This window comes from Trachemys scripta, chromosome 7, assembly GCF_013100865.1.
Source record: "Trachemys scripta elegans isolate TJP31775 chromosome 7, CAS_Tse_1.0, whole genome shotgun sequence".
Lineage (NCBI taxonomy): Eukaryota > Metazoa > Chordata > Testudines > Emydidae > Trachemys > Trachemys scripta.
In genome coordinates, this window is record NC_048304.1 from 101,770,373 (window position 1) to 101,785,061 (window position 14,689).

At 42.4% G+C, this 14,689-nt stretch overlaps 1 protein-coding gene across 1 annotated transcript in view; it reads right to left on the reverse strand.

The window, feature by feature from the left end:
• Positions 1-14,689, reverse strand: part of MGMT (O-6-methylguanine-DNA methyltransferase) — a 294,502-nt gene that overhangs the window by 222,619 nt on the left and 57,194 nt on the right. The window contains exon 3 of the mRNA XM_034776848.1: positions 8,251-8,390. Coding sequence (XP_034632739.1) covers positions 8,251-8,390 — 140 coding nt within the window. The remainder of the gene's footprint in view (positions 1-8,250; positions 8,391-14,689) is intronic.

Genomic DNA, 14,689 nt, shown 5'->3' on the forward strand with positions numbered 1-14,689 from the left:
AACCTAAGTCAATATTAATAAAATGAAGCTGAACCAGGGAATATAGAATTTAGAATGTAACAGATACCTACAGCTAAATTGGATGACTGAAACAATAGAACCTAAGATCACAAATCATTAACTTACTATTATATTCAGTGTAAGCAATTTAAAAAAAAAAAAAAAACCTAAGAACTATACATAACTGAAAATCAGTTCCTCTTTCACTTTCCTGACATGGCCTGAGTTCAGTGGTTCTTGGCTTTCCCCCTGCAACTACTCTTGATACAGTATTATGAATATTTCTAGGACTGTGGTAAATGTAGCTCCTGGACTTAGATGGTGAGGTCTATCAGGTATTGCAGGGAAAACCCCCAGAACCCCAAAATTAAGTCCTGGGAAATGAACACAATATATCTTTTTAAATTCATATTTAATGTAGGAAAGACAAACCATGTTGTGGCTTTTGATGACAGTACATTTTCAAGATTGGCCATGAGTGTTTGGGCAGAGAAAAAATGGTGCCTCTAACTGACAAACTGTTTTTCAGTGATGCTAACTTTTAACCGCTATCACTGAGTTCAGCTGGGGTATCCCGTTACAATTTTGAAAGTTCTGGCTGATGTTTCTAGAATGCAGCACCTCCAAGAAATACTATCCTATGGCAAATTATATCTTGCCTTATTGATGCCTTCCCCCTGCCAATTTATTATCTAAAAAATTGTTTGCTAGTGTACAGTAATTTTACAGGAAGGTTGAAATGAGGGTGTGGAGTAGTGGTATTCTTTCAAACTCTGCCCCTTGAAATAAGCTCCACCCATGAGAGTCATCAAAATGAGACTCTTCTCTTAATAGGTTGTGCAGATTTTCTAAGTATGATTGTATATGCTTGCTTCTCCCTTACTGGGTTTTGAATATGCCTGTGGGCTCTGCTAGAATTCTTGACCTTGACTGCTTCTTGGACTCCTTGGAGAAAAAAAATGAGTGGTGGTACTCTCCGAAATGCCAGCAAAATGAGACTTCACTCATAATAATGTTGTGTGTTGCACAGAATGAAATAGTTAACAATGTTGACATTTAAATCACCAGCATCACTGAGTATATGATTTAATACTTGGCAGATGAATGGAGCAATTTACACATCTCGGACCTACTGTTCCAGTCTCTCAGCAGACTCACATAAACCTCTCTGCAGCCTTGGCTACACTCGGGACTTCCCAGTGCTGCTGCGGCAACACTGTGAAGCGCGAGTGTAGTCACGCCACTAGCGCTGGGAGAGCTCTCTCGCAGCGCTGTATGTACTCCACCTCTCCGAGGGGAATAGCTTGCAGCGCTGTGAGCGAGCGTGCAGCGCTGCAGGCTCTGATTACACTGGCACTTTACAGCACTGTACTCGCTGCGCTCGGGGTGTTTTCACACTCCTGAGCGCAGCAAGTTGCAGCACAGTACAGCGCCAGTGTAGCCAAGGCCTGTATTCGTTAAACACTATTGACATTTTTGAGGTTTTCGTTGCAACCATAGTAAATAGAACGTATCTCTCTCTCTCACACACACACACATACTCTCACACACACGCTGAGATTTTGGAGTACAAGATAGGAACTGGAGAGATGCTGGTATGCCATACTGCCAGGTACTGATCCAGTCAGACATTTTTATGATCATAAATGTCTAACTTTTAAAATTGCCATTTCACCCAGACCTCTCCTGCTGATTAGAAACATAAGGATTGCTAAAATGGATCGTTCATATGGTCTATCTAATCCACTATTTTGTTTCCAACAGCAACAGTGGCAAACAAGAGGCTCTAATATAAGTAGCAAGAAGCCCCAGAGTAGGCAGATGTGGGATCATCTGGTGCCCAGAAGATTATATTCTTAACAAGCAGTAGATAAATACTTGGTTAGACCATGAATCATGAGGTTTCAGATCCATTCTATTTTTTTAAAAAAAGAACAGGAGTATTTGTGGCACCTTAGAGACTAACAAATTTATTTGAGCATAAGCTTTCGTGGGCTACAGCCCACTTCTTCAGATGCTCAAATAAATTTGTTAGTCTCTAAGGTGCCACAAGTACTCCTGTTCTTTTTTGCGGATACAGACTAACACGGCTGCTACTCTGAAATCTATTTTTTTAAGTATTTACTAAACACTCTGGATATTCTTGTTATTCATATAAAAAAAAGTACAATCCCCTTTGAATCATGCTAAGCTCTTGGCCTCAGCAAGATCCTGTGATAATGAGTTCCACAGTCCAATTATGTGTTATGTGAAAGAGTATTTCCTTTTATTAGTTTTGAATTTGCTGCCTTTCAATGTTACTGAATGTCCCCTTGTTCTTCTATTACAAGCAAGATTAAGGAATTTACTTTTTAACTCCTATTGTGCTAAAGTAAACGTGCACATCTTTTCCCATGTGATGCTAATAAATGTATCCACTTTGAATGTATTAAAATTAAACCTACCACTGCCCTGGCTTTGGTTCTGAGGCATGTGCATGCAATTTGTACAGTCCCTCTGCCCTGACTGCTCAGGGTTTGTGTGAATTCTGACAGCACACACTGTTCCTCCCCTCACCCACAGCCACAGTCAGAGAGGAATTTACATACACAGATCTCTTCCTACTCGCACACTCAAATGCCATCATGGAATCATTTCTCTACTCCAATCACTGCAGAGCCTCTCTGTGGGACTGGCATCTATGTTGACAAAGAGGTGGAGAGGGCTAGCTGGGGGCAGGACCAAGAACACACATCATCCCCTTTCCAGGCCCATGAACATTCCCCTGAGAAGACATAGTCCCAGACTCTCTGGGGGTCCCAGTGGCTGCCATGGCCAAAGAGAATCTCAGCCAGTGGGGGAAATAGAGCACCGGGTCCAGATCTGATGCAGAGGCTCTGATGTGAAGGCACAAGACCTCTGAAGGCATGTCTACAGTAAATTCAGGATGTGTGTCTGCAGTTTGTGTAGACACAGCTAAGCTAACTTTGATCTAAGATAGAGCTATGGGCTAGCTCTGCCCACCCGAGACCCTGAGTACGTACGAGTGGCCACTGCCCATGCTGCCACAGCTTCACTGCTATAGTTACACGAGGGGGAAATTCCCCTCCTTCTCCATGTTATCTTGTTGAGGCAACAGGACTCCAGGATACAATCCTTTCCATGTTCTTTTCCTATGGAAAGCCTGAGGAGAAGATAATCTAGAAAAAAATGGTACAAGCTTGCAAAAAATAGGCAGGTCAACATACAGTGTGATATGTACTTGCACACCACAACCACAGCCAAGCTTGCCACCTTGAAATTAATGGTGATGAATCAACCGGTAAAGAAGCTGAGAATTTATTTGTGTTGTAGCACTCATCTTCCTATCCCATTCAGAAAAACAACAACAACAAAACCCAACAAACCTTGGGCCAAATTCTGCCTACCTTACTAAAATAAGTAGTACTATAGTGAATACAGGCAAATGAGATTTAACACCTTGAATTAACTTTTTAATTTTTTTTCATGTTAAAATGTATCAGTGTTTTTAAACATACCAAAAATTAATAAAAATGGCACAACATATTTTTATGGTTATAGGAGTTTGTCCTGTGGTGTGTATTAAAATGCTAGTATAGTCTGGAACTCAACTCAACCAATCAGATTGTAGGCTTTTTATTTTCCAGTTTATATACACAATCATAAATGAATAGTAATGAATGCCACATTATTAATGACTCAGAAGGCTCAGCATGTACAACCATATTTTCCAATCACACACTGGCAGCTTTTTCACACCATAAGTTTACTTCAAGGCATATTATATTGCTTTCCTTTATTTTACTAAAATCCAACAGCTGCAACCTTAAGACATTGCATTAACAAATTTGCAGGCCACATAACCAGGACTGCATGTTAAATGGTCTAGTAACTGGGTGCCCCTTGAACAATTTTCATGCAGCGAACAAGGGAATTCCGTTAAGAATCTATGTTACTGAAACAGGAAACTGTCTTCCTTCTTTGCCATCCTGACTACTAAGCTGAAAGTCTATCCCATCTTCATTCTAATATACATTCTGCTGTAAATATTTAGCATAGCGAATTACGAGGACAGGTTTTGTTATTGTTAAAGGACGTCACAAGTGCAACTCTCTATTAACTACAATGAAAATTTACCTTTCCAGCTGAGGAACAGGAAGGTAAGAAATATCAAAACTGACAGTCATCACAGATTTACAATGCAAACAAAAACAAACAGTAATTTCCCAGTTTTACCAGGTTATTAAAGACAGATTTATAAAAACCAAATACCAGTAAACCCAAAACAAATCAGCAACAAGTTTTTCCTAAAGACACAAGTGAACAGAATTAAACACATATTTCACTCAATGGGGCTTTCCCTCCTCCCCAACCCCTGCCAAAAGAGGAATCACACAAAAAAGTCAGTACACTAAAATAAAAATTGATAAGTATTACAAAGGAAATCAGGCAAACAAGCGAACTGATACTACTACAAAGAAATATTTATCATATTTGTTCTCTTTCTTTTTTTATCCAGAAGGAAAATTCATTATTTTAAACTAAATGTGTGAATTGTAAATATGTAGGTGCGGTAGAAAGGCACCATTTTATTAAATAAAAAAAACAGACTTTATTCTACATGTATCTTGTTCCATTTTACAAATATGAAATAGATGTATTTCAACTAACTTCATTAATCCCCTAATTGTGTTTATTATAAACATACAGTGTTCCAGAAACATTTACATGTCCTGTGTACTTAAAACTCTGCACCTCATAGTATTGCTAAAACTTTTGCTGAAAATACAGCATTACACAAGCACTAAAAATTTAGCTATTTCTAAACCCAATTTCTATAGACATGTCAAACTGCTCATCCTGAGAGAAGATTTTGGATACAATTCTTATTACACACACACATTTTATATCAGAGCTATTCCACTGAATTCAACAGAATCTGTAACTTCACGTTTAGTTTGAAGAATAAAAAAGACAAAACTGTTTGAGTTAGTGTATCTAATATATTACTAAACAAACAATATCTTCATGTTTGAATATATTTTAAAGTCACCATTCAGGTAAACAAGAATAATTTCAGCCAAACATAATATTTTTGAAAACTGATAAGCACTTGAAGACAGAAACTCAAATAAAAATGACTCTTCTCCCACAATAAAAACTGTTTACAGTGTGTGTAATGACCTCTGATCCTTGTATATCCACAACACACTCAGTCTTTAAAAAAATCTAACATTTAGCTCTGTTTCACTTACAGACAGACTTCTAGCAAAAACTTATTTGAGAACTAGTCTTTACTTTGTTGTTTCTTCTTTTAATCGACCTTTTAGTTTTTGTCCTTAAATTTTACTATGAGCCATCACAGAATAGGTTGTAATCTCAGGTGATTAATTGCACAGCATTTTACAAGCTGTAAAACAGAGTAAGATCCCCACATACAAATTGTGCCATTGCATAGGCATTCTTAACAGATTTTCTAAGCTTCCAGATTGGTTTGACAGACTGCAAGTCCTAAGTATTTATATATATTTCAAAGGTTTACTTATTTTTGTTGTAAAAAAGCTAAAATCTATATTGATTGTAACATGCAACTCTGCATGAAAAATCTCAATGACTGTGAAGCAGAATACCAATATTTATTACCACACTTGTGTTCATTATGGTTCTCTCTGACAGGGGTCCATTAAAATCAATTTTTATGTTTCTTATGTATTTTTTTCATCTAATGCTCGTGCCATTGTGTTTATTAGCCAGTTAAGAGAAACACTGGGCACTGTTGTTTTGTTTTTATTTTGTTCTGTCAAAAATAATGAGACCAGAGACTTTAACAACTATTCACTATCAATGAGTACAGGAGATTAAATGTTACATTTCAGCAAAAGCATTTAAGGACAGCTTTAAAATTTTTAGAACTTCACCGTCAGGAAAATATATCCCTCCTCCTTCCCTGCCTCCCCACTTTTTTTTTTTATTTAAAGTAAGAGGTTCTTCAGAGGAAGTAACCATAAGAAAGAAATTTTGCTTGCCATTTCTCGCCCACCAGAGCCACTAGTATGTGAGCTAAACACTCTGTTCAAAAGAAAATTTATATAGTTCTTTCAATATCAAAATCTCAAAGTGCTTTGTAAAAGTAGTAATTACTAAAGCCTCACAACACTTATGAGATAGGGAAGCTTTCTTAATCCTTATTTTATATGTGAGAAATCTAAACCATAGAGATGAAGTGATTTGTCCAACATCACAAAGGAAATCAGAGAGCTGGGAAGAGAACCCAGATATTCTGACTCCCAGCCCTGTTTTTTTCAGTCACAAGATCATTCTTCCCCAACTAGTAGGGCAATGTCCTGACTGAACAAAGGGAAATACATTTAAAGTAGAACAGAGGAGGACTCGTCCAAATCCTCACAGGAGAAGTTAGTCACCATTTAAAGTGGAAACATTTTAAAAAAAATAACACACACTCTACAACGGTTGGGTTCATAGTCTTGATGCCTTATTCTGAAGTAACATCTTATAGCCTAGTTCATGGTCTACAGTCTGCTTTGCCTTCCACATAAATTCAATATTAAGGTGAACAAGAAAACTGGAATGCTTAGAATGCCAGGTCAGAGATGATGTTATTTTTGTCAAGCATCAACTGACATTGATAAACATGTTTGGGGGGGGGTGGTGTTTGGATTAGAGACAAATAAAAATGTATTCTGGTTTTCAATTTTAAACTAGTATATATATTGTGCATACACATGAGTTATATATTAATATTACACAAATGTAAAAATGTATAAGGATAATAAAAATAGTAAAACACAAAAATGGGGGGCATACACAAATCAAAGGAGCATTTCAAAATTGAAAGAAATACAGTGAAAAATAAAACAATGAAGTTAGGAAGAGAAAAAAGGTGAACCAAACCAAGTCACTTCAGGAAAACAGACACCACACACATGTGGATGAAAGTAAAGACTGCAACTTTGTTAACTGACTGAACTACTCGGCAATAATGATCCCACCCTGCAAGACACAGGGTACTGACATACCTTCTCTAGTCCCGTGTTGGATTTATCCAGGAAGTGACTCCAATAGCCATAGGAACCCGCTCTGGATCCCAGTCAAAGTTATTACAAACACGTAAAACAAGTCAAGCACTCAAAAGTCATAATATACCAGAATTAAAACTGTCTGTGCAAATCTAATTCTTTGTGCATATGCATTATGATACAATCCTTTGTTATATGACCACATACTATTTCCCCCCCACATGGATGGTCAACAAAGTTTATGGAGTCACATACTAATTCTACCATTTGAGCTAAAAGAGTAACTGGTAGTAGTAGTAGGCTGTTATCTTTTATATGTACCAGCTCCTTGAAGGGGACCCAACATACACTTCGCCATTGGGTTACACACCTATTTGTGAGTCAGCAATAAAATGCTGGGTATCGGGATTCCTGAGTCCTATTCCTAGCTCTGAGATAGCAGCACGGTCCAAGATGGGACAGTGGTCTAATCTGTGACTATAGCAGCAGCATAGACAAGCACATTTTGCACATTTGTTTTGTGAGGCAGCACTGCTAAGGGGATAAGATAAGGGTATAATTCCTCATTCAGTAATAAGGACTATGAACTGCAGAAATACTAACAGCAGTCTATAGAAGAGGTGAGCATTATTACCTCCTGGATACAGGCCCTCTCTGTGAAGAGGTCCCTCTCTGTGTCTGTCTCTCTCCAACTTTTTTATGTTTTACTTCTACAAAACAAGTAGGGATGCCAATTTTGGTTGGACATATTCCTGGAGGTTTTTTCGTATGACATAATCTTTAATTAAAGATTAATCTTTAATTCCTGGAGACTCCAGGCTAGTCCTGGGCAGTTGGCAACCCTAGAAACAAGCCCTTTCAATTTTTAAGTTTCACTGTTTCTCCAAAGATAGTAATAAAGGCTGAGTAGAAACCGCCCACATAATTTAAGCAAGTGCTCAAAATTTTAGAATTCGCTTGAAATAGCATTAAAGGTAGAACAGACATTCAGAGATAAACATGGATGGAGTAGTAAATCAATTTCTTGGAGCTGCCATTCCTTTGGGGTAACTCAATGCTGATTTTGATTTTAAAATAGAAATTATTGTATTTCCAAATATACAGCTAATATAAATAATTAAGCATAGTTACTTCTTTACCAGTGGTTTGAATCTGAGAATTCTGTATTCAGCACCATGTACTTATGCACAAAATCAACAGGACACAAACGTACCTGTTTTGTGACAGAGCATTTTCCTTAAGTTGTATTTCATGTACACCTGTTCCACATCCAGATATTTCAATTCTTCCCACAGGGCTGTTCAGCATTACATGCATCTTCTTACACTGAGTTTTTCCATCTTTTAAAGCAACCTGTTCACAAGAGAATAATAAAATTGTAAAATGTGTGTATATTTCCCCCAAGGAGCCTGCATCTCAACAATCTGTAACTTTAAGCATATTTTGTGCAGTTTTGCAAAAATAATTTCTTTGAGGGCTTAAATAGAGAAAAATCCTAGTAAGCAACAACAAGAATACAAACTACTTAAATTTACTCAAATTATATACTGGTATTTTTGTCATTCATCCTACACCTGAGTAGTGGTAATTCAGTCTGTTATGAGAAGTCAACATTAAATAGCATCTACATTAAAATAATAAAAAATGTTAAATAATTCAGCACTGACCTCTTAAAAAAAATCACGTGGAATAGCAGTTTTATGGTTGATTTGTTAGTGAACACCTAAAGAAAGTTTTTTTACATTGATTTCAAAGAGATTATTATGACAATAAAGCATATTCACTGGTTTACAGTAGCAATATTATGTGAATAATAACTGCAGAAGCACATATGGAATGGCTGTGCTGGAAAAATCAATCACTGCTTAGTAAAGGACACACATTTTTCATTTCTATCATTAACAGTCAACTTTTTATGGCTACCAATAGAGTGTACTTCCAAATCTGTGCCAAACATTTTTCAGTTTTCTTCAGGACCAACAATAACATTATACATTTCCTCTAAACCATATTCATCTTTGTTCGGTTACAAAAATATTTTAATCAATAGGTATTTAGAGTGTACTATTTACACTTTAGTGTAACTAAATTAGATATAAGTACAATAGTGTTGTATATTATTATTAATTATTCTGCCACGTGGTAGCACCTAAAAGCCCACTGTACATACATAGAACAAAAAGATGATCTCTACCCCAAACAGCTTATAACCTAAGTGTAGCAAGAATAAGATAAGAATAAGACTGACAACAAAAAACAGGTAGATATAACAGACAGGAGAAACATGAGGAAATAATGAGACAAAACTGGTCAGAGTGATAAGCATTGGGCTTTATTGTGCCTTTGTTCAAAACACTTAAGCCAGCAATGAGAGGAAAGTGCAAGATTCCTGATGATGTAGATACCTGAAAAAAAGTGATGCCAAGAAGGACTAAAGTAATAGTGGATACTGCAATTTATTCGCAAGCATAAACATACATATGAATATGCTTATATAAACACAGATACTCAGACACAACCACACACACACAAAGGTATGGATACATATAAACTCCATTCATACTTCATTAGTCAGCTCCCCGAAAATCAAAAGGCTGCCTTAAAAATTCTGATTAAAATACCATGAGGTTCTTTTTATTTGACTTGTGGCTTTTGAACATCTGATGTTCACATGTCCAAGCTTTGCTGTGCAACTATGAGAGCTATAACTCCCTTTATTTTTTAATGAAAGCTGAGATTCTCATGTAATCACGGAACTCATATAGTGGTTTTCTTAAAGCCCTAACTCTTTATCACTAGATTTGGCAGCACTGAAACCTGGGCCTGTCACATTTTCCCCCAACACCACAGGGAGTATAGTGGAATGAAGCTCTGCTCTGCTCTACCTACACTCCATGGGCACAGGATCCAGTAAGGACCTTTAAGTCAGTGATGGAAATTAGAGATGCCTTTCAAGTCATGCCAGGACCAGGACTGGCACCAAGAATTAGGGAACCAGAAGTAGCTCCCTGCCACTTTCACCTCTTGTATGTGCCAAGCAGAATCATGATGCAGAGAAAATCTGCCCCACAATATTCAGTTTGAGGCACCTTAGTACCAAGAAATGTTGAAAATCTGAAAAAACAGTTACCTACCTTTCGTAGCTGCTGCTCTTCGAGATGTGTTGCTCATGTCCATTCCATTCTAGGTGTTCGCGCACCCATGTGCACAGTTGTCAGAGATTTTTGCCTTAGCGGTATCTGTAGCGTTGGCTGTGGCGCTCCCTGCAGTGCCATGCTCATGCATCGGTATATTAGGCGCCGCCGACCCTACACCCTCTCAGTTCCTTCTTGCTGGCAACTCCGACAGAGGGGCAGAAGGGCGGGTAATGGAATGGACGTGAACAACACATCTCGAAGAACAGTTACGAAAGGTAGGTAACCGCTTTTTCTTCGAGTGCTTGCTCATGTCAATTCCATTCCAGGTGACTCACAAGCAGTATCAATGGAAGTGGGCTTGGAGTTCACAGTCTCGCAGCTTGCAGTACTGCCCTACCACAGCCAGCATCGTCCCTGGCCTGCTGGGTAAGTGCGCAGTGGGACATGAACATATGGACGGACGACCAGGTGGCCATGCTGTAGATGTCCTGGATAGGCATCTGGGCCAGAAAAGCTGCCGAAGAGGCCTGCGCCCTGGTCTAGTGGGTTGTGACAATTGCCAAGGGCAGCACCTTCGTTTGATCATAGCAGAAGCGAATGCAGGCGGTTATCCAAGAAGAAATTCTTCGGAGTGGATACAGGGTGACCTTTCATCCTGTCAGCCACTGCGACGAAAAAATTGCATCAACTTACAGAATGGCTTGGTCCGGTCAATGTAGAAGGTTAGAGCCTTCCTAACATCCAAGGCATGCAGTCTACACTCTTCCTCCTTAAACTTCTGCAGCTTTGGAAAGAAGACCAGTAAGTAAATATCCTGGTTTGAATGAAACGGAGAGACCACCTTGGGCAGGAAAGCCAGGTGCAGTCTCAGATGGACCTTGTCCTTGTAGAAGACCGTATAAAACAGTTCCAAGGTGAGCACCCAAATCGCAGAGACTCTACGGGCTGAAGTCACCATGACCAGGAACTCAACCTTCCAGGACAGAAGAAGGAGAGAACAGGAAGCCAAAGGCTCGAAAGGAGGACCCGGGAGCTGTGACAGCACCAGGTTCAAGTCCCATTGAGGAATGGGGTCCTTGACATGTGGGTAGAGGCTCTCAAGGCCCTTGAGGAATCTGGCCATCATGTCCTGGGCGAAAACTAGCCTGCACTCGAATGGTGGATGGAAGGCCGAGATGGCCACCAAGTGGACCTTGATCAATAAAAGGGACAAGCCCTGGAGCTTGAGACGCAGAAGGTAGTCTAAAATCAGCTGCAACGAGGCTTGCTTGGGCCAGATGCCTTTATCCAAGATCCAACAGGTGAACCGCTTCCACTTGACCAGGTAGGTCACTCTGGTAGAGGGCTTTCTACTTCCCAACAGGATCTGTTCGACATTGACCGAGCACTGTTGCTCCTGCTCATTCAACCACGTAGCAACCAAGCTGTCAGGTGCAACGGCGCCAGGCTTGGATGCAGAAGATTGCCGTGGTTTTAGGACAGCAAGTCTGGCCTGAGCAGCAGCTGGAACAGAATCGCCTCCAAAACGTCCAGCAGCTTGCTGTATCAGTGCTGGTGCGACCAAGCCGGTGCTATGAGGATCACCTTTACACTGTGCTGCTTGATCGTCATAGGACCCTGGGGAGCAACAGCACTGGAGGAAAGGTGTACACAAGATACCCTGACCATGGGAGTAGAAAAGCGTCTGACAGGGATCCCGAGTCCGTGCCCCTTACTGACCAAAAGATGTGGCATTTCCTGTTCTGCCTAGATGCAAACAGGTCCACCTGGGGAGTTCCCTACTTGCAGAAGATGGAGCTGATCACCTCCAGATGTCACCAGGTGACCCAACAATCTCAGGCATGGGGAAGGGAGGTTGAGCGGCTGGACTCACATGCACGAGATGAAGTCCACCATGGTTTGGAACTGAGTCTCGGGGAGGAAGGCTCTGGCCTGAGTGGAGCTGAGAGCCACTCTGATGAATTCTACGCATTGCACTGGGTCAAGGTTGACTTTTTCTCTTTATTATCAGCCCCAGATTGTGACAGGTGGAACAGACCAGATCAAGATGCCTCCGCACCTGATCGCGGCACAGGCTCTTTATCAACCAGTCGTCGAGGTACAGGTAAATTTGGACTCCCCGATATCAGAATGGCTCTGAGGACCCCTTTTGCCTTTGAAATTAGGAAGTAACGGGAGTAGAACCCTCTTCCTTCCATGTTCCGAGGGACCTCCTCCACTGCCCCCAAGCACAGGAGGCTGTTGACCTCCTGAACAAGGAGGTGCACATGAGAAGGGTCCCTGAAGAGGGACAGGGAAAGGGGGTGGAAGGGGTGTTCGGCAGTAAACCATAGGATATAGCCCGAAGAGACTGTATCGAGCACCCAATGGTCTGAGGTGATATGGAACATGGCCGACCGGAAAGGGCAGAGGCGGTTGAGGAAAGAGAGGGATGGTTCCAGTAGTTTGACTGGGACGTTGTCCTCGGGCGCACCCTCACAACAGCTGCTTTTGGCCTCCCTGGTTTCTGGGAGGGTCAGGTTGTGCAGCTTGGCGGGAAGACGAAGGTCTTTGTCATTCCTCCTGTAGGAACCGGCTCTGGGAGTTCCCCAAGACCTAGACTGCAGAGGGGGAGCAGGAGAAGAACAGAAAGGCTTCATGGACCATTGAGGGATGTGAAGGCCCAGGGAACAGAGAGTGGCTTGGGAATCTTTAAGGTCACGGAGCCATGGGTCCGTCAGCTCGGAGAAGAGTCCCGTACCCTTGAAAGGGAGGTCCTGGATCATGGCCTGCATCTCTTGGGACAACCCAGAGGACTGCAGCCAAGAGCTGCATCTCATGGCAACCACAGATGTGACCACCCCCTGGCCACCAAGTTAGTAGTGTCCCAGGAGAGTTGAAGGACTCCCCTGGTGACCGACTTGCCTTCATCCACCAGAGTAGCAAACTCCTGGGCACAATCCTGCAGGAGGGCCTCTTTAAACTTATTCAGGGAGTCCCACAGATTGAAATTATATCTACCAAGCAGGACCTGGTGATTAGAGAGCCGGAATTGTAGACAAGCAGTCAAATAAACTTTTCTGCCAAACAAATCTAGTCATTTGGCATCTTTGTTCTTCGGCGTGCTGCTAACTTGGCAGTTTGTCCCTTTCGTTCACTGCGGACACGACCAGTGATGCCACAAGGAGATGCGTATACATATACTCAAATTCCTTTGCAGGGTCGGAATATTTCTTTTCCATCCTTTTAGAGGTTGGCGGAATAGAGGAGGGGGTTTGCCACAACAAATTGGCAATCTTAAGCACCCCTGGGTGGACAGGCAATGTGACCCGAGCAGGGGTGGTGGCCGAAATGACATTGAAGAGGTCGTCAACCTCCTCTGTGATCTCCTTGATTTGCAGGCTTAGGTTCTCAGCCACCCTTTTAAGGAGGGCCTGGTGCTCCTTAAAGTTGTCCAGGGGACTGCTGGAGTGGGAGAGCCCAGCCACCGCCTCGTCCAAGGACAACCAGGAGAACTGTACTGCTTGAGGAAGAGCAGGCTCCCCTCCTTGTCACTGGAGGGCTCCCTAAGTGTCGGGGTCTGGTGTGCTGTTCCCGCATCTGACTCGGTACCGTGCTCTGAATACGGCGCCGATGTTGCCGTGGCTGGCTTCTCCGAGGCAGCCAGGGAAGGCTGGGAATACATATCCGGCATCACCAGCACCACCCCCCATTAGCTCCAGTACAGCCACTGGGTGGGCCACTGTCGCTGCTTTATTGGCACCGTGGCCAGTGCTGCGCTGATCTCCCGCGTAGGTGGAGAGTTCCCTTTTGGGGCAAAGGGCAAAACTCCGGGTCCAACCCGGACCACTGTCCCTCCAGTGACTATAGTAGAGGTGTCAAGGCCTGGTTTTGTCTGCTGACTCTGGTGAGCAACCAGCAAGGTGAAGGCAAGTAGTGATGCCTGCCAAAGGAGCGGTACCAGGGTGACAGGGACCAGTGCCGTGATCCTGAGCGGCCCTCCAGGATGGTGACTGATGTCTAGGAGACCGCCTGGAGGAGGATGACTGGAGTCTAGGTGACCTGTGGCTGGAAGTTCGCCAATACTGGCGGTACGGGGAACGGCATCTCGGCTCGGAAATCCCGCAACTAGTAGGCAGGGAGCTCATCAGGGACCTGGGTCTTCTAGCTGGAGAGCTAGGATACCGTGCCAGGGTCCAAGGTTGCGGAGACGGAGACGTGCACCTGCGGTCTGGTGACGAGGGGTGCTCAGCCATTCTGTGAGGCTGCACTCCAATAGCCTTGCCCTTTGGTGCCAGGGCCTTAGCCAAGTCAGCCACCTGGTGTGGTGCTTGCAGAGCTGGTCGGCTTTGCTCTTTAGCCACTGGTACCGCTTCAAGCATTGACGGCCCTGGGAGAAGCTGGGGACCCTTGCCACTTCCCAGGGTCGGGAGTGGATCCCTGGCTGGGTTGGGGAGTCCGACCTCAGTGGTACCCCCGTGAAGCCCCACAGTAGGTCCATGGCCTGACAAAGGTCCTTTGACCACAGGCCCCTTG